This window comes from Erpetoichthys calabaricus, chromosome 4, assembly GCF_900747795.2.
Source record: "Erpetoichthys calabaricus chromosome 4, fErpCal1.3, whole genome shotgun sequence".
Taxonomy (NCBI): Eukaryota; Metazoa; Chordata; class Cladistia; order Polypteriformes; family Polypteridae; genus Erpetoichthys; species Erpetoichthys calabaricus.
In genome coordinates this window covers 4,461,817-4,488,817 of record NC_041397.2, presented here as the reverse complement: position 1 = coordinate 4,488,817, position 27,001 = coordinate 4,461,817, and the positions used below count along the sequence as shown (strand labels likewise).

The following is a 27,001-nucleotide window of genomic DNA, read 5'->3' as shown; positions in this document are numbered from 1 at the left end:
TAGCACTGCTGCCTTGCAGTTAGCAGACCCGGGTTCGCTTCCCAGGTCCTCCCTGCGTGGAGTTTGCATGTTCTCCCCGTGTCTATGTGGGTTTCCTCCCACAGTCCAAAGACATGCAGGTTAGGTGGATTGGCGATTCTAAATTGGCCCCCGTGTGTGTCTTGGTGTGTTTGTGTGTGTCCTGTGGTGGGTTGGCACCCTGCCCGAGATTGGTTCCTGCCTTGTGCCCTATGTTGGCTGGGACTGGCTCCAGCAGACCCCAGTGACCCTGTGTTCGGTTTCAGCAGGTTGGAAAATGGATGGATGGAAGGAGTTAATTAGCAGCAAAAACTGGTTACCAATTAAGAAAAAGGTTAGATTGAAAACCTGAAGCCACTGTGGCCCTCCAGGACTGGAGTTTGAGATCCCTGATTTAACACCATTTTGATCACCTCCATTTTAGAACATTAGAACACTTTAGACGAGAACAGGCCATTCAGCCTAACAAAGCTTATTTCTTCCACAAAAACATCAAGTCTCATTTTAAGTCCCCAAAGGCTTACTGTCTACCACGCTACTTGGCAGCAAAGCAGAGCTGTTAGGAATTATAAGAAAAGTGGTGTATGGCACTCACAAGTTCACCCCGGATAATACGGAACCTCTGTAAATCAGGGCGTGAATAATCAGGGATCTACTGTAATTATTTCTAATAAATTCTACAAAGCTGAAATTTTCTCATACTGCTTCTTAAACACTCATCGTTTCTCTTTCAGGGCTGATATGTTCTACCCAATGCTTGAAGGTCTACTCTCGAGGACCCTTCTTCCAAAGACTCGTAAAGGTCTCTTGTTAATTTCAACATGTCGGAACTCTCACAAATTTTCTTCAGTTATTGACGTGGCAATGATTTCTGAGAAAAAGATGGGCAGCCTTTTGTTCCCATTCCAAGGACTTGAGAAGTATCTCATGAGTGGGGCGAACAAGAGCCATTTCCATGCATTTCTTCCAAGCTTTGAGGACATAAAGAGTGCAGAGGCGTTCTTTACACCTTCAAAAAGGCACAACATTGATTATTACTCATCGGCTGTGAGAATGGATCATGCTCCAGTAATAAGTGAGCCAGAGGTAAGCGACAAACTTTGTGTCTGCTGTTGGTGGTCTGCCAGGTATGTTCTTGTTTTAATTTTGGTTTGTTCCATTTTTAAATGATGGCTGCATACTGACAGATTACAAAAAGATAGGTGTGAAAGGCATTATATAATAGACTAGCTGTACCCCGTGGCCTAGCCCACATAGTAATGAAACAGAACAAACTTTAAAAATCAATAGACGTTGGCACTATATCTGATCGTGTTCAGCTCTGATAGGAGAGCGTCCCCCACGTGGGGAGAAAAGCACATGGCTGTGATATCTCTGGCAATCAGCAGCTACCCTCTAAAACACACGTAGCTCTGATCTCTCTCTTAAAAACGTCAAACGTTACTCCTTAACAATCTCTAGATGATAATGTCTGCTGAACAAACAGGTATTGCTAGCTAAGCGGAGGCGAGGTGCACTCCAACATGTGGTGAGAGTCTTACTGTCTACCACACTACTTGGTCGCTTATTCTATCGTTCGTTGTGTAAAGAAAAAGTTCCTAATGTTTGTGCGAAATTTACCCTTCACAAGTTTCCAACTGTGTCCCCGTGTTCTTGATGAACTCATTTTAAAGTCACCGTCTCGATCCACTGGACTAATTCCCTTCATAATTTTAAACACTTCAATCGTGTCACCTCTTAATCTTCTTTTGCTTAAACTGTAAAGGCTCAGATCTTTTAATCTTTCCTCATAACTCATCCCCTGTAGCCCTGAATCAGCCGAGTCGCTCTTCTCTGGGCCACCTCTAGTGCTGCTATGTCCTTTTTGTAGCCTGGAGACCCAAACTGCACACAGTACTCAAGATGAGGCCTCACCAGTGTGTTATAAAGCTGGAGCAGAACCTCCTGTGACTTGTACTCCACACATCAAGGCGCTATATAACCTGACATTCTGTTAGCCTTCTTAATGGCTTCTGAACACTGTCAGAAAGTCGATAGCTTAGAGTCCACTATAACTCCTAAATCCTTCTCAAAAGGTGGACTCTTGATTTTCCAACTGCCCATTGTGTATTCAAACCTCACATTTTTACTTCCAATGTGTAATTCTTTATATTTACTGACATTAAATTTCATCGTCCACAACTGTGCCCAAGCCTGTGTGCTATCCTAGTCCTTCTGTGATGATATAACGGATTCCAAATTATCTGCTAATCCACCTATCTTGGTATCATCTGCAAACTTAACCAGCTTGTTCTTTATATTCCTATCTAAATCATTTATAGATATTAAAAATAGCAGCGGCCCTAGCACTGCCCCCTGCTGGTCACCACTCTTAACATCTCCCAGTTCTGATGAGGTTCCTCACACCATCACCCTCTGCTTCCTGTGTCTGAGCCAATTCTGCACCCACTTACACACCACACCCTGAACTCCCACTTCTTTTAGTTTGATGCCCAAACTCTCACGTGGCACCTTATCAAATGCTTTCTGAAAGTCCACATCAATAATATCATCTGCTCCACTCTGGTCGTATCCTTTTGTTGCCTCCTCATAGAATTCCAGGCTGTTAGTAAAACACGACCTCCCTCTTCTGACCCCACACTGACTGTCCTGTCCTTGCCAGGTGTTGCTCAATCTTATCCTTAATAATTCCTTCCATTCATTTTCCTGTGATGCATGTTAAGCTTACTGGCCTACAGTTGCTTGGCTCTGCCCTGTCACCCTTTTTATATAATGGGATGATGTTTGCCATTTTCCAGTCCTTCAGAATCTCTCCAGTGTGGTAGAGTTGTCCTGACACTGCTACAGTGCATCCGGAAAGTATTCCCAGCGCATCACTTTTTCCACATTTTGTTATGTTACAGCCTTATTCCAAAATGGATTAAATTCATTTTTTTCCTCAGAATTCTGCACACAACACCCCATAATGACAACGTGAAAAAAGTTTACTTGAGGTTTTTGCAAATTTATTAAAAATAAAAAAACTGAGAAATCCCATGTACATAAGTATTCACAACCTTTCCCATGAAGCTCAAAATTGAGTTCAGGTGCATCCTGTTTCCCCTAATCATCCTTGAGATGTTTCTGCAGCTTCATTGGAGTCCACCTGTGGTAAATTCAGTTGACTGGACCTGATTTGGAAAGGCACACACCTGTCTATAGAAGGTCCCACAGTTGACAGTTCATGTCGGAGAACAAACCAAGCATGAAGTCAAAGGAATTGTCTGTAGACCTCCGAGACAGGATTGTCTCGAGGCACAAATCTGGGGAAGGTTACAGAAAAATTTCTGCTGCTTTGAAGGTCCCAATGAGCACAGTGGCCTCCATCATCCGTAAGTGGAAGAATTTCGAAACCACCAGGACTCTTCCTAGAGCTGGTTGGCCATCTAAACTGAGAGATCTGGGGAGAAGGGCCTTAGTCAGGGAGGTGACCAAGAACCTGATGGTCACTCTGTCAGAGCTCCAGAGGTCCTCTGTGGAGAGAGGAGAACCTTCCAGAAGGACAACCATCTCTGCAGCAATCCACCAATCAGGCCTGCATGGTAGAGTGGCCAGACGGAAGCCACTCCTTAGTAAAAGGCACATGGCAGCCCACCTGGAGTTTGCTAAAAGGCACCTGAAGGACTCTCAGACCATGAGACGGAAAATTCTCTGGTCTGATGAGACAAAGATTGAAGTCTTTGGTGTGAATGCCAGGCGTCACATTTGGAGGAAACCAGGCACTGCTCATCACCAGGCCAATACCATCCCTACAGTGAAGCATGGTGGTGGCAGCATCATGCTGTGGGGATGTTTTTCAGCAGCAGGGACTGGGAGACTAATCAGGATAAAGGGAAAGATGACTGCAGCAATGTACAGAGACATCCTGGATGAAAACCTGCTCCAGAGCGCTCTTGACCTCAGACTGGGGCGACGGTTCATCTTTCAGCAGGACAACAACCCTAAGCACACAGCCAAGATATCAAAGGAGTGGCTTCAGGACAACTCTGTGAATGTCCTTGAGTGGCCCAGCCAGAGCCCAGACTTGAATCCGATTGAACATCTCTGGAGAGATCTTAAAATGGCTGTGCACCGACGCTTCCCATCCAACCTGATGGAGCTTGAGAGGTGCTGCAAAGAGGAATGGGCCAAACTGGCCAAGGATAGGTGTGCCAAGCTGGTGGCATCATATTCAAAAAGACTTGAGGCTGGAATTGCTGCCAAAGGTGCATCGACAAAGTATTGAGCAAAGGCTATGAATACTTATGGACATGGGATTTCTCAGTTTTGTTATTTTTAATAAATTTGCAAAAACCTCAAGTAAACTTTTTTCACGTTGTCATTATGGGGTGTTGTGTGTAGAATTCTGAGGAAAAAATGAATTTAATCCATTTTGGAATAAGGCTGTAACATAACAAAATGTGGAAAAAGTGATGCGCTGTGAATACTTTCCAGATGCACTGTATATAAATGACCCTGAGGTACACACACACAACATAACCAGGTATAACGTCTGCACTGGGCATTACCGAGTTAGATGGTGTCTGACTCGAGTATATAGAGGACACCTTCTGGGCTCCATTGGGGTAAACAGTACCACTCCACACCAAGATGGGCACATGGTAGGTAAACATCTTCTGTACTTTGCTCTGCAGTTCCTAAGAACGCTCTGAAGCTGAGTGAAGTCAATTCTCCCCCTTTTCCCCAGAGGACCCAACTCTTTCAGGCAGCACAATGTACACATAGCAGCCATCTGGACAGACATGTCTCTTTCGTATGCGTATAATGGAGTTACCTAAAGCCGCAAAAGCAAGACATTCAAAGGAGGAAAGCTTGTCTATTAATGGTGCTGACATTCTCTCCTTTGACTCCCGCGACTCGGAATTCTACACTCGGAGCGTGGCGTTGTCGTGGGAAGGGCCCAGCTTTCAGATGGTGACACCCGACCACTCCAGGCGCCCCCCCACCCCCAACAGCACATCCCGTGTGTCACACTTGACCTTCACTTCTTTTGTTTTTCTGACCCCCTTCCTCCAACTGAGCTAATTACTCGCCTCCTAAACCTAACAGGCACCTCGGTCTTATATTTATACAAACGGGGGGCTTCTTCCAGACATTCTTCACACTGCTACAATTGCTCAGTCTAATGAGACGTCTGCCATGTTAGCGTCCTTTAGACAAAATGGAATGTAAGGCCCAACCCCGAGTGACTGACGGCAGCCTAATTGCTTCTTCTTTCTCCTTTCAACGGCAGGGGACGGTGCATTTCCAGACGGTTTTGGGTGGAAGCTCCAGTTGACTCCTGTCATCTATCATCCTGCTAATGAATGGCTCTGATGTTCGGAGCTTTAAATTGCTTCCATTCACGCTGTTGGCTTACGGTGGATAAAGTCCCTGTTTTTTTTTTTTTTTGTGGCCTCTGGGATCCATTCTGCTTCTTCAAAGGGGGCTCATATTGAAATGAAGCAAGCAGCAGCGGCCTTTCTCATCATCTGTACGCCACTAAAGTCTCTGCTGTGTTAGGCAAGATCTTTTGTAAAACAGCACGGCACATATTCATATTACCACAGGGATGCAATGGAGCACGATATCTAAATTACTAAAAACGAAAGAGGAACAACGAAAAGACCACTAGGGTCTTAAATGTATACATCACAAATTCTTAACAATGGCACTACACACCATTGTCTGTAAAACTGGACTTGGGGACTGAGATCTCCTTTTGAAATGTGGGGTACTGCAGTTTTCTTATCTCATCATTTCACTAAGTGCTCAGTGGACTTTAATTGTCGGGGCCTTGAAAGCCACCAATCCTGGACTTTGTGGCCTTAATCGTTTCTTCCATGGACCCCAGGCTCCTCACATAGTCCAAAGCCACCATTCCTGGGGCATCATGTATAAACGGTGCGTATGTCTCGATGCATGCTCAATAATCCAGGTAAGGAAATCCTAGAAATTCGATTCTGTTCATCTGGACAAAGTTTTTAAGTGGGAGAAATATTTCGAGACTTATCCAAGTCTCTTCCTCAGTCTCAATTGACTGCAGGTTTCCCCAACCTTATAAACAGTACCTTTGCTTAATCACAGAGACTAGCACCATTGACAAAGGGCCAGTTGATCAGTGATATGCAAATTGTCCACTGATTAGTAGACGTGTGTGCCATGGGTTCTCCTGTTTCACCTATAGTAGCCAATCTATATATGGAAGAAGTGGAAAAGAGGGCTCTATCATCCTATATTGGAACACCACCGAGCCATTGGTTCATATATGTGGATGACACCTGGGTGAAAATCAGATCTCAGGAGGTACCACAGTTCACAGAACACATCAACGGGGTGGACAAACACATCAAGTTCACCAGAGAGGATATGGAAAATAACAAGCTAGCCTTCTTAGACTGTGAAATTTCCATCGTCAACGGGGACATTTGAAAGTGGATGTGTACCGTAAACCCACACATACGGACCAGTATCTAAGGTTTGACTCTCACCATCCACTAGAGCACAAACTAGGTGTCATTAGGACTGTACAACACAGAGCTAACACCATTCCCACAGACTCAGAGGCCAGGGAAGCAGAAGAACACCACGCTAAAAAGGCCCTGAGTAAATGTGGATATCCCAGCTGGTCCTTTGTCAAAGCAGGGAGGACACCTAAAGAACGCTCCAAGCGATTCATGAGAGAGGAAGGATATCCACTGCCTAAGCGAAAACCCTTAGTGATCCCATATGTGTCAGGAGTATCGGAACAGCTGAGGTGCATTTTCTCGAAACACCTGGTCTCAGTGGCTTTCAAACCCCAAAACACGCTACGCCAAAGATTGGTCCATCCCAAGGATCGGGTCCCACGGCACAAACAGAGTAACATAGTTTACGCAGTTAAGTGCCAGGAGGAGTGCCGTGAATTGTACATCGGGGAAACCAAGCAGCCACTGGCTAAGCGCATGTCACAACACAGAAGAGCTTCCTCGTCAGGCCAGGACTCCGCAGTCTATTTACATCTACAGGATAGTGGTCACTCCTTTAAAGATGAAGAGGTGCACATCCTGGACAGGGAGGGGCGCTGGTTTGAGAGAGGAATCAAGGAGGCCATTTACGTGAAAAAGGAACGACCATCTCTGAACAGAGGAGGGGGCCTAAGGGTACATCTGTCGCCATCTTACAATGCTGTGATTGCAGCCATTCCTCAACCCTCTATGAATGGTTCACACGTCTACTAATCAGTGGACAATTTGCATATCACTGATCAACTGGCCCTTTGTCAATGGTGCTAGTCTCTGTGATTAAGCAAAGGTACTGTTTATAAGGTTGGGGAAACCTGCAGTCAATTGAGACTGAGGAAGAGACTTGGATAAGTCTCGAAATATTTCTCCCACTTAAAAACTTTGTCCAGATGAACAGAATCAAATTTCTAGGAAAACGGTGCATATGCACAAAAATGTTACGTACGAACATTTCCACGTTCAAATCGCAATGTATAAAACCTAAACTTGGCATAAAACCACGCATATTTCCATGGTAGCTCCAACCCTGGCATACACAAGTTCTTCGCTCAGTTTTGCAGACTGGCGGCACCCAGCGTTAAAGCAGTGCTACTGTTCCTGTGTGGTTACCCTTTCTTTTTTAGATCCACATCCCTGACACGGCTTTATAAATACACTGAAACTAACTGCATATTGTTTATTAGTTTAATGCATCTGATTGTAATTAACCTGCAGCAATATAATGGTCAATGGAATGGCCAAACTATTCCAAATATCATAGCTGCTTTAGTGTTGTTACTCTCACTGCACCTTCTTCTTCTTCTTCTTTCAGCTGCTCCCGTTAGGTGTTGCGGATCATCTTTTTCCATATTACTCTCACTGCACCACCTGGAGTATTTATATCACTGTATCTGAGTATGGAATCACAGATCTACAGAAGAGATTATCGGTTTACAGCATCAAACACACGCTGCCTCAGCCATACTGTCTATTTGAACTTCCTCCATACGGCAAACACTTCAGAGCCTTTCCTGTACGGACCTCGTGGTTCACAAACAATTTCATCCCAAGAACTCTAAACGCACTCAATCAGTCCATCAAGTGCTCCTTGTAGAACTGTTTGTACTTATAAGTACAATCACCTCACTGTAAACTTGCAATACAGTTGTAATATTACACAACCTGCGCCACTTTATAAAGCGCGTATTTACATATGATGACGGTATCATTTTTAAGATGAAATGCAGCAAAATATGTTTATTATATTATACAAATAAATATTTAACTTCATTTAAATAATCTATATTGTTAATAATTAAACATGTTAGGACACGCTGTCGCTGCGCTAGCAAGGATCTAGCACTCCGTTTACGGATTGTTCCTGCCTCGTGCTGTATTCTTGCTGGGTCTGGCGCGACACTGGAAGGATAGATGGATAGAATAATTAAACACGTACTACGAAGATATTTCAATGTTCCTAAAAAGTTTTAAGCTTACAGATGGCTTAACGTCTGTTACTGAGCTGATTGTGTGGCGATTGGGTATTTGGAGAAAGAAAAGTAGGACAGGAATTGGGGGTTAGTATGTTTGAAAGAGGACAAACATCCTCTATTTTACTGAAAAAAATTGACAGTATTTACAGTAATAATTAAGTAACGTAAAATAGTAACATGACTATTAATTCAGAATAGTTTCCTCTCTAACGTTTAACACTTTACTTCTAAACATTTACATAAGAACTTACATTTGGTCAACAAACGCACAAACTTAAACTTTACCTAGCGTCTCCAGTAGTTACGCCTGTCATGTGGTGCGTCTCTCAAACTCACACGCTTACTGCACACTCCACGGCTTTCATGTGACTGTGCCTCAGCGCAGGGGTTCCCAAACTTTTGGTCGTCGCGTACCACCCGAATTTTTAACAAAATAAAATTAAAAAGCAAGTACTGCAATGAATGATTAATTCTTAATTAGGTAATATACAGCAAATTCACGACACTGACTACAACCACCCCAAAATCTGAATAAAAGTTATAGAATTGGAAGAAATTATGCATACAATTAATGAAAAAATTTGTGCATATACATAAATTGATAAATTCCGCCCCAAAACGAAATCCTGCCTTCGGCCTGTAAGTGACGCAGTTACCGAAGACGAAATGGTATTGCTTTGTGCTTAGATCTAGTGACTACAATGCGATACAGCGGCAGTGCACGTATAACAACAAACGTGAGCGGTTTCTGTGAGGCAGAGTTACCAAGACTAAATATTGTCGGCGTTGTGCTTTCATCTAGTGACCAAAAGCTCAAACAGTGAAACGGAATTATGGTAGCGTTAAATGAACTAAATACTGATTCGAATAATAGGTTTTATTTATTCAGATGATGAAATTTCACACCACACTAAATTTGGGAATCCACGTATTATTGTATTTAAAGTTTCATTGGTTTTTGCTCACAACAGGCTTGTCATAAAGGGTTTTGCACAGAAAATTAAATTTCAGGGACTGCGATGCGTACCACCTGAAAAGGTTCCGCGTACGTACCGTAGTTTGGGAACCGCTGCCTTAGTGCCTTAAAGACAAACGAGCCTTTTTTATATTTGTGCATACAATTATCCCTCTCTATATCGCGCTTCGACTTTCGCGGCTTCACTCTATCGCGGATTTTATATGTAAGCATATCTAAATATATAACGCGGATTTCTCGCTGCTCTGTGGGTTTCTGTGGACAATGGGTCTTTTTACTTCTGGTACATGCTTTCTGAGTTGGTTTGCCCAGTTGATTTCATACGAGGGACGCTATTGGCGGATGGCTGAGAAGCTACCTAATCAGAGCACACAGTTAAGTTCCTTGGGGAATGTGTGGAGAGGGTCCATACCTTCCGGTTTCTCGGCGTCCTTATCTCCGCTGACATCTCCTGGACAGACAACATCACAGCAGTCATCAAGAAGGCTCAGCAGCGGTTACACTTCCTGAGGGTCCTCAGAAAGCATAACCTGGACTCCAAACTGCTACTGACCTTTTACCGCTCGTCCATCGAGAGCCTGCTGACGTATTGTATCACAGTATGGTACGGCAGCTGCACCATGGCAGACAGCGAGAGGCTTCAGAGACTAGCAAAGGCAGCACAGAAGATCATCGGCTGCCCTCTCCCCTCCCTGATGGACATTTACACCTCCTGCTGCCTCATCAGAGCAAAAAACATCTCCCACCCTGGCTCTGATTTGTTTGACCTGTTGCCCTCAGGGAGGCGCTACAGGTGCATCACAACAAGGACAAACAGACTCCACAACATTTTGTTTCTCAAAAGCCATAACCATTCTAAACTCACACATGCACTGACTACACAGTCTAACCCCCCAACCCCTGGACTTCCTTCTATCCATCAACTGTGCATCCATTTTTTGCACCATTTGTTTATTTATTTGTTGTGTTCTACATATATGTCTGCACTAGAGGAGCTGCCTTTAATCTCATTGTACATGTGTATAGTGACAATAAAAGGCATTCTATCCATCCATCCATCCATCCATTGTCTCCCGCTTATCCGAGGTCGGGTCGCGGGGGCAGCAGCTTGAGCAGAGATGCCCAGACTTCCCTCTCCCCGGCCACTTCTTCTAGCTCTTCCGGGAGAATCCCAAGGCGTTCCCAGGCCAGTCGAGAGACATAGTCCCTCCAGCGTGTCCTGGGTCTTCCCCGGGGCCTCCTCCCGGTTGGACGTGCCCGGAACACCTCACCAGGGAGGCGTCCAGGAGGCATCCTGATCAGATGCCCGAGCCACCTCATCTGACTCCTCTCGATGCGGAGGAGCAGCGGCTCTACTCTGAGCCCCTCCCGGATGACTGAGCTTCTCACCCTATCTTTAAGGGAAAGTCCAGACACCCTGCAGAGGAAACTCATTTCAGCCGCTTGTATTCGCAATCTCGTTCTTTCGGTCACTACCCATAGCTCATGACCATAGGTGAGGGTAGGAACATAGATCGACTGGTAAATTGAGAGCTTCGCCTTGCGGCTCAGCTCCTTTTTCACCACGACAGACCGATGCAACGCCCGCATTACTGCGGATGCCGCACCGATCCGCCTGTTGATCTCACGCTCCATTCTTCCCTCACTCGTGAACAAGACCCCGAGATACTTGAACTCCTCCACTTGGGGCAGGATCTCGCTACCAACCCTGAGAGGGCACTCCACCCTTTTCCGGTTGAGGACCATGGTCTCGGATTTGGAGGTGATGATTCTCATCCCAGCCGCATTCTATTCTATTCTATTATTATACAGTAATCCCTCGCTATATCGTGCTTTGACTTTCGCAGCTTCACTCTATCGCTGATTTTATATGTAAGCATATCTTAATATATAACACGGATTTTTCGCTGCTTCGCGGGTTTCTGCGGACAATGGGGTTTTTTACTTCTGGTACACGTTTCCTCAGTTGGTTTGCCCAGTTGATTTCATACAAGGGACGCTATTGGTGGATGGCTGAGAAGCTACCCAATCAGAGCACGCAGTTAACTTCCTGTGTGCTGATTGGCTCAGCGACAGAGCGCCAAATTCGATTCCGCTGCGTTAACCAGGAAGTCATCTTCTCGCTCGTTCAGCATCAACGTGTTTCGCTGTGTAAAGAGTTAACTTTTGTGCAGTTTTGTGTTTATCTTTGTGCATAGTCAAGCCCTTCGTTATGGCTCCAAAGTGATCTGCTCCTGCTACTGCATCAGGGGCTGTGCCCAAGCGCCAATGGAAGATGCTAACGATTGCCGGAAAGGTAAAAGTTTTGGATATGTTGCAGGAAGGGAACAGCTACACCGCTGTAGGACACCATTACGGCATCAATGAGTCCACGGTTCTTTTTGTTTAAAAAGGAGGAAAAGAATATAAGATCTACGGCCGCAGTGTCTTTTAACCAGGGCGCAAAACGAGTTGTAAGTGGACTTAATAAGGCAGTAGTCTGGACGGAATCTGCTTTAGGGATTTGGATTGAAGAGTGCTGTAAGAAGAACAACGGCGGTGCTACACAGTCGCCTGAAGAGGCTCCTTTAGAAGAGCTGTAACACGCTCCTTTGTTGTGCAGTAAAATTAAACTCATCGTTATCGGACAAGTCGTCGTGTCATTGTTGGTGAGTAACCATAATTAATTTTCTATGTACAGTACTTAGTACATGTACGTACGTTTAGTGTCACTGTACAGTGATCCCTCGCTATATCGCGCTTCGTCTTTCGCGGCTTCACTCCATCGCGGATTTTAAATGTAAGCATATGTGAATATATATCGCGGATTTTTCACTGCTTCGCGGATGTCTGCGGTCTACAGTACGTGTGCTTCCTCAGTTGATTTGCCCATTTGAATACAAACAAGGCACGCATTTGAATTCAAACAAGGGACGCTATTGGCGGATGGCTGAGAAGCTACCCAATCAGAGCACGTGGTTAAGTTCCTGTGTGCTGCTGATTGGCTCAGCAACGGAGTGCTGCATTAACCAGGAAGTCTCATCTCACTCATTCTGCATTTATGCATGTTACTGCTAATGCTTCAGGATTGCAGAAAAGGTACAAGTTTTGGATATGTTGAAGGAAGGAAACAGCTACACCGCTGCAGGACACCATTACAGCATCAATGAGTCCACGATTCTTTTTATTTAAAAAGGAGGAAAAGCATATAAGATCTCCGGCCGTAGTGTCCTTTAATCAGGGCGCAAAACGAGTTGCAAGGGGACGTGATAAGGCAGTAGTCTGGATGGAATCTGCTTTAGGGATTTGGATTGAAGAGTGCTGGAAGAAGAACAACGGCGGTGCTAAACAGTCGCCTGAAGAGGCTCCTTTAGAAGAGCTGTAACGCTCTCCTTTGTTGTGCAGTAAAATTAAACTCATCGTTATCGGACAAGTCGTCGTGTCATTGTTGTTGAGTAACCATAATTAATTATTTACGTACAGTACTTATTACATGTACATAGTTTAGTGTCGCTGTACACCCATTTTATTGTATACAATTTTTCTTGCATTGTACGTATTTATTGCTGGTGGCCTGTCTGTTGTAATGGCTGTAACGTATTGATATCGGAGACGCTCGATATCTTTAAAATAATATTTAGGTTTTACTGTATGTAAACTCCTTTAACCGTCACTTTATCGTGGTGGAGGGGTTTGCGTGTCCCAATGATCCTAGGAGCTCTGTTGTCCGGGGCTTTATGCCCCTGGTAGGGCCACCCAAGGCAAACTGGTCCTAGGTGAGGGATGAGACAAAGAGCGGTTAAACAAACCTCCTATGAAGAAAAACCATTTTGGACGGCGTTTTCCCTTGCCCGGACGCGGGTCACCGGGGCCCCACTCTGGAGCCAGGCCTGGAGGTGGGGCTCGATGGCGAGCGCCTGGTGGCCGGGCCTGCACCCATGGGGCTCGGCCAGGCACAGCCCGAAGAGGCAACGTGGGTCCCCCTTCCCATGGGCTCACCACCTATGGGAGGGGCCAAGGAGGTCGGGTGCAGTGTGAGTTGGGTGGTGGCCGAAGGCGGGGACCTTGGCGGTCCGATCCTCGGCTACAGAAACTGGCTCTTGGGACGTGGAATGTCACCTCTCTGAAGGGGAAGGAGCCTGAGCTAGTGTGCGAAGTTGAGAGGTTCCGGCTAGATATAGTCGGGCTCACCTCGACGCACAGCTTGGACTCTGGAACCAATCTCCTTGAGAGGGGCTGGACTCTCTACCACTCTGGAGTTGCCCCTGGTGAGAGGCGCCGAGCAGGTGTGGGTATACTTATTGCCCCCCAACTTGGAGCCTGTACATTGGGGTTTACCCCGGTGGACGAGAGGGTAGCCTCCCTTCGCCTTCGGGTGGGGGGACGGGTCCTAACTGTTGTTTGTGCGTATGCACCGAACAGCAGTTCGGAGTACCCACCCTTTTTGGAGTCCCTGGAGGGGGTGCTAGAGGGCATACCTTCTGGGGACTCCCTCATTCTGCTGGGAGACTTCAATGCTCACGTGGGCAATGACAGTGAGACCTGGAAGGGCGTGATTGGGAGGAATGGCCCCCCTGATCTGAACCCGAGCGGTGTTTTGTTATTGGACTTCTGTGCTCGTCACGGATTGTCCATAACGAACACCATGTTCAAGCATAGGGGTGTTCATATGTGCACTTGGCACCAGGACACCCTAGGCCTCAGTTCGATGATCGACTTTGTGGTCGTGTCGTCGGACTTGCGGCCACATGTCTTGGACACTCGGGTGAAGAGAGGGGCGGAGCTGTCAACTGATCACCACCTGGTGGTGAGTTGGCTTCGATGGTGGGGGAGGATGCCGGTCAGGCGTGGTAGGCCCAAACGTGTTGTGAGGGTCTGCTGGGAACGTCTGGCAGAGCCCCCTGTCAGAAGTAGCTTCAACTCCCACCTCCGGCAGAACTTCGACCACATCCCGAGGGAGGTGGGGGACATTGAGTCCGAATGGGCCATGTTCCGTGCCTCTATTGTTGAGGCAGCTGACCGGAGCTGTGGCCGTAAGGTGGTCGGTGCCTGTCGTGGCGGCAATCCCCGAACCCGCTGGTGGACACCGGCGGTGAAGGATGCCGTCAAGCTGAAGAAGGAGTCCTACAGGACCCTTTTGTCCTGTGGGACCCCGGAGGCAGCTGATAGGTACCGGCAGGCCAAGCGGAATGCGGCTTTGGTGGTTGCTGAGGCAAAAACTCGGGCGTGGGAGGAGTTTGGGGAGGCCATGAAGAATGACTTTCGGACGGCTTCGAGGAGATTCTGGTCCACCATCCGGCGTCTCAGGAAGGGGAAGCAGTGCAGTGTCAACACTGTATATGGTGGGGATGGTGCGCTGCTGACCTCGACTCAGGACGTTGTGGGTCGGTGGGGGGAATACTTCGAAGACCTCCTCAATCCCATTAACATGCCTTCCAATGAGGAAGCAGAGCCTGGGGACTCAGAGGTGGGCTCCCCCATCTCTGGGACTGAGGTCACCGAGGTGGTCAAAAAACTCCTTGGTGGCAGGGCCCCGGGGGTGGATGAGATACGCCCGGAGTTCCTCAAGGCTCTGGATGTTGTAGGACTGTCTTGGCTGACACGCCTCTGCAACATCGCATGGACATCAGGGACAGTGCCTCTGGATTGGCAGACCGGGGTGGTGGTCCCCCTCTTTAAGAAGGGGGATCGGAGGGTGTGTTCCAACTACAGAGGGATCACACTCCTCAGCCTCCCTGGAAAAGTCTATTCAGGGGTCCTGGAGAGGAGGGTCCGTCGGATAGTCGAGCCTCGGATTCAGGAGGAACAGTGTGGTTTTCGTCCTGGTCGCGGAACAGTGGACCAGCTCTATACCCTTAGCAGGGTCCTGGAGGGTGCATGGGAGTTTGCCCAACCAGTCTACATGTGTTTTGTGGACTTAGAAAAGGCATTCGACCGTGTCCCTCGGGGAATCCTGTGGGGGGTACTCCGAGAGTATGGGGTACCGGCCCCCCTGATAAGGGCTGTTCAGTCCCTGTACGATCAGTGCCAGAGCTTGGTCCGCATTGCCGGCAGTAAGTCGAACCCGTTTCCAGTGAGAGTTGGACTCCGCCAGGGCTGCCCTTTGTCACCGATTCTGTTCATAACTTTTATGGACAGAATTTCTAGGCGCAGCCAGGGTGTTGAGGGGGTCCGGTTTGGTGGGCTCAGGATTGGGTCACTCCTTTTTGCAGATGATGTTGTCCTGTTTGCTTCATCAGGCCGTGATCTTCAGCTCTCTCTGGATCGGTTCGCAGCCGAGTGTGAAGCGGCTGGGATGAGAATCAGCACCTCCAAATCCGAGACCATGGTCCTCAACCGGAAAAGGGTGGAGTGCCCTCTCAGGGTTGGTAGCGAGATCCTGCCCCAAGTGGAGGAGTTCAAGTATCTCGGGGTCTTGTTCACGAGTGAGGGAAGAATGGAGCGTGAGATCGACAGGCGGATCGGTGCGGCATCCGCAGTAATGCGGGCGTTGCATCGGTCTGTCGTGGTGAAAAAGGAGCTGAGCCGCAAGGCGAAGCTCTCAATTTACCAGTCGATCTATGTTCCTACCCTCACCTATGGTCATGAGCTATGGGTAGTGACCGAAAGAACGAGATCGCGAATACAAGCGGCTGAAATGAGTTTCCTCTGCAGGGTGTCTGGGCTTTCCCTTAAAGATAGGGTGAGAAGCTCAGTCATCCGGGAGGGGCTCAGAGTAGAGCCGCTGCTCCTCCGCATCGAGAGGAGTCAGATGAGGTGGCTCGGGCATCTGATCAGGATGCCTCCTGGACGCCTCCCTGGTGAGGTGTTCCGGGCACGTCCAACCGGGAGGAGGCCCCAGGGAAGACCCAGGACACGCTGGAGGGACTATGTCTCTCGACTGGCCTGGGAACGACTTGGGATTCTCCCGGAAGAGCTAGAAGAAGTGGCCGGGGAGAGGGAAGTCTGGGCATCTCTGCTCAAGCTGCTGCCCCCGCGACCCAACCTCGGATAAGCGGGAGACAATGGATGGATGGATGGATGTATGTAAACTGTGTTTACATACATAATTTCAACGAATCTTACCTAATATCTAAGAGAATACAAAGGGTTTATGCTGTACAACTGTGAGTGAAATGTTTATAATAGTGTGGGAGAGTTTGTAAGGGCTTAAAATATATAAAAATAACCATATAAACATATGGTTTCTACTTCGCGGATTTTCTTATTTCGCGGGTGGCTCTGGAACGCAACCCCCGCGATGGAGGAGGGATTACTTTACACACATTTTACTGTATACAATTTTTCCTGCATTGTACGCATTTATTGCTGGTGGTCTGTCTGTCATAATGGCTGTAACATATGTGATATCGGAGACGCTCGATATCTTTAAAATAATATTTAGGTTTTACTGTATAAACAGTGTGTTTACATACATAATTTCAATGAATCTTACCTAATATCTAAGAGAATACAAAGGGTTTATGCTGTATAATTGTGCGGGTAATGTTTATAAGAGTGTGGGAGAGTTTATAAGGGCTTAAAATATATAGAAATAACCATATGAACATATGGTTTTTACTTTGTGGATTTTCACCTTTCGCAGGGGGTTCTGGAACGCAACCCCCGTGATCGAGGTGGGATTACTGTACACCAAACAACCAGCTGTTCAGAGTATTTCACCTTCCTACAGAAGGAAGGGGGTGGGGCTTGAAAGGGTGCCGCCCACTGACTCGATAGTTTTACTGGGTGACTTCAATGCTCACATTAAAAATGATGGAGATATCTGGAGGAGCAGCCTGCCAGATCTGAACCAGAACCAGAGCTGTTATTGGATTTCTGTGCTAGTCATGGATTGTCCATAACAAACACCATGTTTGAATACAAGGAGGTTCATAAGTGTACCTGGTACCAGAGCACCTTGGGCAGAAGGTCAATTATAGATTTTGTAGTTGTGTCATCTGACCTGAGGTCATGTGTTTTGGACATTCAGGTAAAGAGAGGAGTAGAGCTCTCAAATGATCACCACTTGGTAGTGAAATGGATTCAAAGTGAAATGAGTAGGCTAGAAAGACTGGTAGAGCCTACATGAGCAGATAGAGTGCCTTGAGAATGCTTGTCTGAGGCTTCGGTTTATGATACTTCCTAAAGTACATCTCCCATGTACAGAGTAAGGTTGAGGACAATGAATCTGAATGGACCTTGTTCAGGACCTCAAGATAAATGTTGTGATCTTAAGGCAGTTGGGGTATCTCATGACGGCAACCCTAGGACCCAATGGTGGACACTAAAGGTGAGGGAACCTGTGAGAATGAAGAAGGTGACCTTTCAGGGAAATGCCTTCAGTGGGAGCTCCTCACACATTTTTGAGGTACCTGCAACCTAAGAGGACTACTGCAAAAGTGGTGGTGGAACCAAAAACTTGAGCATGGGAGCAGTATGAAGAGACCATGGAGAAAGACTATTATTGCATGGATGGCTTCAAGGGTGTTCTGGCAAACTGTTGGACACCTCAAGAGGGAAAATATGACTTTGCCCAGACAGTGTTAAATAGGGATGGAGAGGTGCTGACTTCTTCTGATAAATTTGTCAAGTGGTCAAGTGGTGGAAGGGACACTTTAAGGAACTCCTCAACCCTGCGGATATGCCCTATTGTTAGGACACATCCAGTTGGGGGGCAGATCTCATCACTGTTGCTGAGGGCACTATGGTGGTCCGAGGACTGCATGGTAGTAAGCTTGCTGGGGTGGATGTAATCCAGCTGTAGATGTATAAATTGTTGGACATTATTGGGATAGCGTGGTTGACGTGTCTATTCAATGTCGCATGGAAGGCAGTTAAAGCACCCTTGGAATGGCCGACTGGTGTGGTGGTCACCATGCTTAAGAATGGTAACCAGAAGGTGTGTTTCAGCCACTAAGAGATCACACTTCTCTGCCCCCCAGATAAGGCGTATGCCAAGGTGCTGGAGCAAAGACTCCATCCAATGGTTGAGCCAAAGGTACAGGAGGAACAATGTGGATTTAGTTCTCCCTGTGGAACAGTAGACCAGTTTCTCTCCATGGCACAGCTTCTGAATGGTGCCTGGTTGTATAATAACCCAATCTCCATGTGTTTTGTGGATTTGGAAGAAGCATTTGATCATGTCCCTCAGTACATGTTGTGGGAGGTGATGCAGGGAAATTGACTGCTCTTCATTCCCTAAACGAGCACAATGGCAACTGCTTCTGAATTCTTAATTGTTTTCTACGTGTGTTGGACTCCATCAAGGTGGTGTCTTGTCATCTCTCCTATTTGTGGTCTTCATGGACAGAATATCAAGGCTCAGCCAAGGCTGTGATGGTGTCCAGCTGGGAAGGCCAGGGGTGGCATTGCTGCCTTATGTAGATGATGTTGTCCCGTTTGCCTCATCTGACTTTCGACAAACCTCGGAGCAATTTGTTGACAAGTGTGAAGTGTCTGAGATGAGGGTCAGCAACTCCAAGTCTGTGGTCATGGTTCTCTCTTGAAAGGGTGGATTGGTAATGGGGGAATAACTGCCCTAATTGGAGGAGGTCAGGTATCTCAGGATCTTGTTCATGAGTGGTAGAAAAAAGGGAACGTGAGATCGACAGGTGGGTAGAAGTGGTATCAGCTGTTCTGCAGGCACTGTACCAGTCCATGGTGGCGAATGCCACATTGGACACATCCAATGGGGGGGATCCCATCACTGTTGCTGATATCACTATGGTGATCCGAGGACTCAATGGTGGCAAAGTTGCTCTGGTAGTTGAGACCTAACTCTCCAAACTCTTGATTTACTGGTCAATCTACAGCCCTGTCCTCACCTATGGTCATGAGCTGTGGGTCACAATGGAAAGACTTACAGACAGAACAGAAATGAGGTTTCTTCACAGGGTGGCTAGGCTGACACTCTGTAATATGGTGAGAAGCGCACTGATTTTGTGGAGCCTCTGTGTACCTCAAGTTCAGGTGGCTTAAGCATATTGTAAGGATGTCCCCTGGACGGCTCCACCAGCACTGCTCCAGACATGTCCCACTGTGACACGCTGGAATTATATATCTCCTGGCTGGCTTGGGAATGCCCAGCCGGAATCTGTAGCTGGAGACAGGGATGTCTGGGCTGACCTGCATGGCCAACTGCCATCGTGAACTTCACTAGGAAGAGCATTTTTCAGCAAATGAGAGATGAGATAAAATCTTTGAGTGGCTTTAAAGAGTGGATTGTTGAGGTAGAGACTTCAAACATCAACGTCTGTACACCCATCCATCCATTCATCCATCCATCCATCCATCCAGACAGTAATTGGACCTAATTAACCCAACTTAGGGTTGTAGGGTCCTATGCTATGCTTTCAAGGGGTCACACTGTCTGTAACACATCATCATGAACATCTAACTTTCAATACATTTATTTCCAATTCTTCTTTAAATGAGCACTAACACGTAGAGCAGGTTGAGTCTTATGGTGGACAGTTCAGCCACTCAATCTCCATTCCACACATCCTACCTTAACCCGAGTCTGCATGGCCTGGTATGATGGAAGGCAAAGGAAGATCTGATAAAAGTGCTTGAACTCCTGAAGGGGAGGCAAGGGTTCAATGTTTCTGGGATTCCATCCATCTATCCACTTTCTAGCCCATTTACCATGGCAGCTGGGCGGCGTCACTGGAAACCAGTGCTCATCACAGCAATACTGGTATGTGACTAAAGGGGTGAATTTCAAGGAGCCCAAGACAGAAAGATGACCAGAGCCATGAAGTGAGTGAATATAAATGTAAGAGGAGTCAAAGCTCTCGTGACAGGACAGCACCTCACAAAGAGGACAATCAATATGCAAATGAGCGCCTCTGACATCGCTAACAAGGCAGACGAGCCTCGCGGATTTCTATTCATAATCTTCATGGACAAAGGCAAGCGGCGCACATCGAGGGGTCCATCCTCATAAATGTCAGCACAATTACAGCCGACAACAGGTGCTTTGTGCAATGCATGCCAGGCCGAGCGAAAGACAAGACGGGCAACATCGTTAACGTGCAAATGAACTGCCGGGCAGGGGATGACACACAATAAGGGAGTGAATTCTTCAATCCGCTAACAAGCAGGGACATCACGCGGCATTTCTGACTGCAGCTGGCCTCGCACTCTACTACAATACGACACTGACAGCAAGACAAACGGGCCCGAGCACCACACAATGGCGGCCGGCCATAAATCTTACTTAGAAATAGAGAAATAAAGGAGTGGAGGTCAGGTGCATGAGAACCTCTGGAAGAAGAGCGGGCACAGTGCGGCCAACAATGCGCAGGATTTATTTTGTATGTATTGATATGCGCCCTCTGGGGCCAAATGCCATCACGGGTCCACAGACGGCCTTTGTGTCCCTGATTTATTGGTCTAGCATTTGATCCCACGCCGCGTGTGCCTTACAAAGTAGCTCTCTGCACGCCGCCAAGGCTTCCATAAGGAGACGTGTTATCAGCTGTCACCTGGATGTGGGGAAAATGAACTAAAAAGCGGAAAAGTACAAATGAACAAGCAGCACAGCCACAGACACAGACTGACGGGCCATGTTGGACCCTGGTCATCTGATGGTGGGGGGAGGTCATGGGGGGCATGGGGGGCTGGGAATGTGGCCAAAGGAAATCAACTCTGAACATCAGTCAATACAGACGTATGTACAGAATATAAGAGAAAATGAATGTATACATAAATATACAGTACATGATGTACAGTATATGTCGCTCACACCTCTTCACTTATCCTGAGCCTGCTAATGAAATGTGTGGAATCAGAAATGAAAGAAGCTAAATAAGATAGATAGATAGATATGAAAGGCACTATATAATATATAGATAGATAGATAGATAGATAGATAGATAGATAGATAGATAGATAGATAGATAGATAGATAGATAGATAGATAGATAGATAGATAGATAGATAGATAGATAGATAGATAGATAGATAGATAGATAGATAGATAGATAGATAGATAGATACTTTATTAATCCCAAGGGGAAATTCCCATACTCCAGCAGCAGCATACTGATAATAACAATATTAAATTAAAGATTGATAACAATGCAGGTATAACAGACAATAACTTTGTATAATGTTAACGTTTACCCCCCGGTGGAATTGAAGAGTCACATTGTGTGGGGGAGGAACGATCTCCTCAGTCTGTCAGTGGAGCAGGACGGTGACAGCAGTCTGTCGCTGAAGCTGCTCCTCTGTCTGGAGATGATCCTGTTCAGTGGATGCAGTGGATTCTCCATGATTGACAGGAGTCTGCTCAGCGCCAGTCGCTTTGCCACGGATGTCAAACTGTCCAGCTCCGTGCCTACAATAGAGCCTGCCTTCCTCACCAGTTTGTCCAGACGTGAGGCGTCCCTCTTCTTAATGCTGCCTCCCCAGCACACCACCACATAGAAGAGGGCGCTCACCACATCCGTCTGATAGAACATCTGCAGCTTCTTATTGCAGATGTTGAAGGACGCCATCCTTCTAAGGAAGTATAGTCGGCTCTGTCCTCTCTTACACAGAGCATCAGTATTGGCAGTCCAGTCCAATTTATCATCCAGCTGCACTCCCAGGTATTTATAGGTCTGCACCCTCTGCACACAGTCACCTCTGATGATCACGGGGTCCATGAGGGGCCTGGTCCTCCTAAAATCCACCACCAGCTCTTTGGTTTTGCTGATGTTCAGGTGTAGGTGGTTTGAGTCGCACCATTTAACAACGTCATTGATTAGGTTCCTATACTCCTCCACGATCCATGCTACTAGGTATGAATCTACTCCCATCTCTGTCAGCTTGTCCCTAAGGAGCAGAGGTTGGATGGTGTTGAAGGTGCTAGAGAAGTCCAGAAACATAATTCTTACAGCACCACTGCCTCTATCCAAGTGGGAGATGGATCGGTGTAGCATATAGATGATGGCATCCTCCACTCCCACCGTCTCCTGGAATGCGAACTGCAGAGGGTTGAGGGCGTGACAGACCTGTGGCCTCAGGTGGTGAAGCAGCAGCCACTCCATGGTCCTTATCACATGTGACGTTAGGGCGACAGACTGGAAGTCATTCAGCTCACTAGGACATGATACCTTTGGGACTGGGGTGATGCAAGATGTTTTCCAAAGCCTCGGGACTCTCCCCTGTTCCAGGCTCAGGTTGAAGATGCGCTGTAGAGGACTCCCCACCTCCAACGCACAGGCCTTCAGCATTTGTGGCGATACTCCATCTAGACCCGCTGCTTTGCTAGGTCCACTTGTTCAACTATTTGTTAATACAATTATCTAATCAGCCAATCACATGGCAGCAACTCAATACATTTCATCCTGTAGACATTGTCAAGACAGCCTGCTGAAGTTCAAACTAAGCAATGGCGAAGAAAGGGGACTGAAGTGACTTTGAACGTGGAATGGTTGATGGTCCCAGACAGGCTGGTCTGAGGATTTCACAAACTGCTGATCTACTGTGATTTTCATGCACAGCCATCTCTAGGGTTTACAGTCTGAAAAAGGGAAAACATCCAGTGAGTGGCAGTTCTCTAGGAAAAAATGCTGTGTTGATGCCAGAGGTCAGAGGAGAATGGCCAGACTGGTCTGAGCTGATAGAAAGGCAACAGTACCTCAAGTAATCATTCATTAGAACAGAGGTGTACAGAAGAGAAGCTCTGAACGCACAACACGTCAAACCATGAAGCAGGTGGGGTGGCTACAGCAGCAGGAGACCACACCGGGTGCCATTCCTGTCAGCTAAGAACAGGCAACTGAGGCTACAATTCGCATGGCTCACCAAAATTGGTCAAGAGAAGTTTTGTAAAACGTTGCCTGGTCTGATGAGTTTCAATTTCTGCTGCAACATTCAGATGGTAGAGTCAAGATTTGACATCAACAACATGAAAGCATGGATCCATCCTGCCTTGTATCAATGGTTCAGGCTGGTGCTGGTGGTGTAATGGTGTGGTTGATATTTTCTTGGCACACTTTGGTTCCCTTAGTACCAACTGAGCATCGTTTAAATACCACAACCTGCCAGAGTGTTATTGCTGACCATGTCCACCCCTTTATGACTGTAGTGTGCCCATCTTCTGATGACTACATATAGCAGGATAACACACCATGTTATTAAGCTCAGATCATCTCAATTGGTTTCCTGAACATGGCAATGAGTTCACTGGACTCAAACGTTCACCAGATCTCAATCCAGCAGAGCACCTTTGGGATGTGGTGGAATGGGAGATTCGCATCATGGATGTGCAGCAACTGTGTAATGCAATTTGTCAATATGGAACCAAATCCCTGAGGAATATTTATAGAACCTTGTTGAATTTGTGCCATGAAGAATTACAGCAGTTGTGAAGGCAAAATGGGGTCCAACCTGGTACTAGCAAGGTAACACTAATAAAGAGGTCGGTGAATGAATAAAAGACAGTAGATATAGACACTAATAGATAACCGAGTTTGCTCCAGTGCTGCCTGATAGGCCAACCCTGAACTGGATCAAGCAGGTCTGAAAATGTTATCTTAACCTGAAACAATCCTACCATCTAGTGGTCAAAACAGGAATTACTGGTCCACTTGTAAAGATTTCAGGAGTATCTTCAATTTTGCGCAGAATTGTATAATGAATAGGTGTGTGAGTGTGGCCTACACTGGACTGGTGCTCAACTTAAAGCTTCTTCTCACCTATTTAGACTCATGGACTTTATAAATAAAACTAAAATACAAACTGTGTCAGGTCTGAAATCTTTCTCTCTGGGGCTCTTTCCTGCCAGGATAGGCTTTGGCCTAACATCACTCCAAACTGGATTCAGAAGGAATTACCACAAAAGGACTGAGGTCATTTGATATGTGTAGCAAGCTTCTGGAAATGTTCTACCAGTCCATCGTAGCCAGTGTGGTGCTCTATACTGTGATATCCTGGGGAAGCAACTTGAGCTCAAAAGAAGCACAATCTTACTAGGAAATTCTCCACCATCACAGGGTGAACCCTGGACACACTGGAAGCTGTTGTGGAAAAGACAGTTTAAAAATTGAATGTCATGATGAAAAATCCCCTCCATCCCCTCCAGGAGGCGCTCTCTTGGACCACTCTTATCCACAGGCTCATTCCACTACAATATGCTAAGAAGCATTTCTGGGGGTCTTTTTATGCCCTCTCTTGTAAGGAAATTCAATGCTTCCTCCCGATTTACATGTTAAGTTCATTTTGAAATATCTCCACCATATCCATCCATCCATCCATTGTCCAACCCACTGAATCCGAACACAGGGTCACGGGGGTCTGCTGGAGTCAATCCCAGCCAACACAGGGCACAAGGCAGGAACCAATCCCGGGCAGGGTGCCAACCCACCGCAGTCTCCACCATATACATTTATTTATTTATTGGTTAATTGATTGATTGATTGATTGATTTTATTATATGTCCTGTGAGTAATCAGTATTCTTGTTTTTTATGTTTCTGTGGCTGTATGCATCTAAATTTCTCCATGGGATTAATAAAATTGATCTAATCTAATTAAATCTAATCTAAAAAAATAAGCATTTGTTGTTTTCTAAATTGGAGTATTGTGCATTGTAAAACTGTGAACATACAACAATTTCCAGTATAACAAACTTTGCTGGTGAAAGGACCAAAATATAAAAGGTGGTTTAAAAATATTAATGTAACACGACAAAAGAATACAAACGCCTTCATTTTTAGCAAATACTTCTCTAGGAGTGGGAAATCAAAAGATATTCCTAGTTTATTAATAAAGTGCTATCTTATATTACATACATATATAGATATATATATATATAATATATATATATATATATATATATATATATATATATATATATACTGTATATAGATAGATAGATAGATAGATAGATAGATAGATAGATAGATAGATAGATAGATAGATAGATAGATAGATAGATAGATAGATAGATAGATTTCAATGACTTTATCTTAGTGGTAACATAGCAGCATTCCAAATCTGTACCTTTCAGACCGTCGTTTTTAAAAGGAGTGGAGCCTGCGGAGAAGTTCAAATGCGCTGGAGTGAATGAAGGGGGCGGGACTTTGACAGACACACGGGCACTTTTTCCGTCGGTCTCAAATTTCCGGAGGAACGATAAAAAGTGAGACACCAAGGGACGAGGAAAATTTGGTGTGTAGTGAGAAATCTGAAGTTGCAGGAAATTATTTCAAATACGTATTGGAATAAATGTAAATAAGATCAGATAACAGTTTTCATATTGACAGGTTTCAGTTTCAAGGTAAGTGCCTGATAAAGCAGTGCTTATGAAAACCGTTACAGTAAGACCGACGTGAATGAGTGCCCGAGTGTGTGTGGATGTCTGCTGTTGAATGATTTTTTCTGTCTTCTTCTTTCTGTGCCCTACGTTTTCCAAAAGGATGTGTTTGTGCACATAAGTGTCATTTGCACAGCGTCTGTACCTGAGAACCACAGGAGCTGCGGCGATTGTAGTGTCGTAGTCTCCCGTCTGATTTAAAGGCACGAGCAGATATTCGAGCAAATCTGGAAAGTTAACGCCGCAAAGTGTGTGTGAGTGACATTAGGGGGGAAATTCAGGGGCCGCGGGCAGAAGTCCATGGGGGTGTTTGCCAATCTAACTTTCTGGAAATCAGGGGTTCTCAACTTTATCCCCCCCAAGGACCCCCAGTGTACCAGAGGGATTATGTAATGGAGGGCTTCTCCTACACTGGCCATGTTATTTACCTTCTTAGGCTTTTGCTGCACTCTAGACAAAGCTGCTTGTTTTGAAACCAACATTTGTGAGGAAAAGGAGATGTGTTGCCTTTGCTTTTACTTTGCTTATTTTTTTGAAGATAAAAATTTGTCTCCAGAAGGAATTTAAACCTTTATGGAAGCCTCAAAGTAAAACAATCCAATTATTATTAGACATACATGAACAAAAGACCTGTGTTTGTGTGCTGTATATGGAGCAGTCTGTTCTGCTCATGCTCAACCACAGCCACTAGATGGCGCATGCATTCACTTTTAAATTTTGCATGAACCCTCATTACAAAAGACCTGGGGCCTCATGTATAAACGGTGCGTACGCACAGAAATGTTGCGTACGAACCTTTCCACGCTCAAATCGCGATGTATAAAACCTAAACTTGGCGTAAAGCCACGCACATTTCCACAGTAACTCATACCTTGGCGTACGCAATTTCTCCCCTCGGTTTTGCAGACTGGCGGCACCCAGCGTCAAAGCAGTGCTACTGTTCCTGTGTGACCACCCTTTCTTTCTCAGATCCACATCCACGGCGGTGGCTTTATCAAATACACTGAAATTAACCGCATATCGTTCATAAATTTAATGCATCTGATTGTAATTAACCTGTAACAATATAATGGTCCACAGAATGGTCAAACTACTGTTCCCGTGTGCTCATCCTTTCTTTCTTAGCTCCACATTCCTGACGCGGCTTTATAAATACACTGAAATTAACTGCATATTGTTTATTAGTGTAATGCATCTGATTGTAATTAACCTGCTGCAATATAATGGTCCAGGGAATAGCCATAGTA

The 27,001-nt window shown here is 46.0% G+C and overlaps 1 protein-coding gene across 4 annotated transcripts in view; it reads left to right on the top strand.

Annotated features, from left to right (window-relative positions):
- Positions 1-758: 758 nt before the first annotated feature.
- gtpbp8 (GTP binding protein 8 (putative)) overlaps positions 759-27,001 on the top strand; it is a 74,732-nt gene continuing 48,489 nt past the window's right edge. For 2 of the 4 annotated variants that reach the window (XM_051926367.1, XM_028799220.2), the window contains exon 1: positions 25,560-25,718. Coding sequence is in view for 2 of the 4 variants with exons in the window: in XM_051926368.1 (XP_051782328.1) it covers positions 760-1,104 (345 nt within the window). In the remaining 2 variants the exon portion in view is untranslated. Of the gene's footprint in view, positions 1,105-25,559; positions 25,719-27,001 lie in introns of those variants that run through there. The other 2 variants (XM_051926366.1, XM_051926368.1) reach the window with 2 other exon arrangements.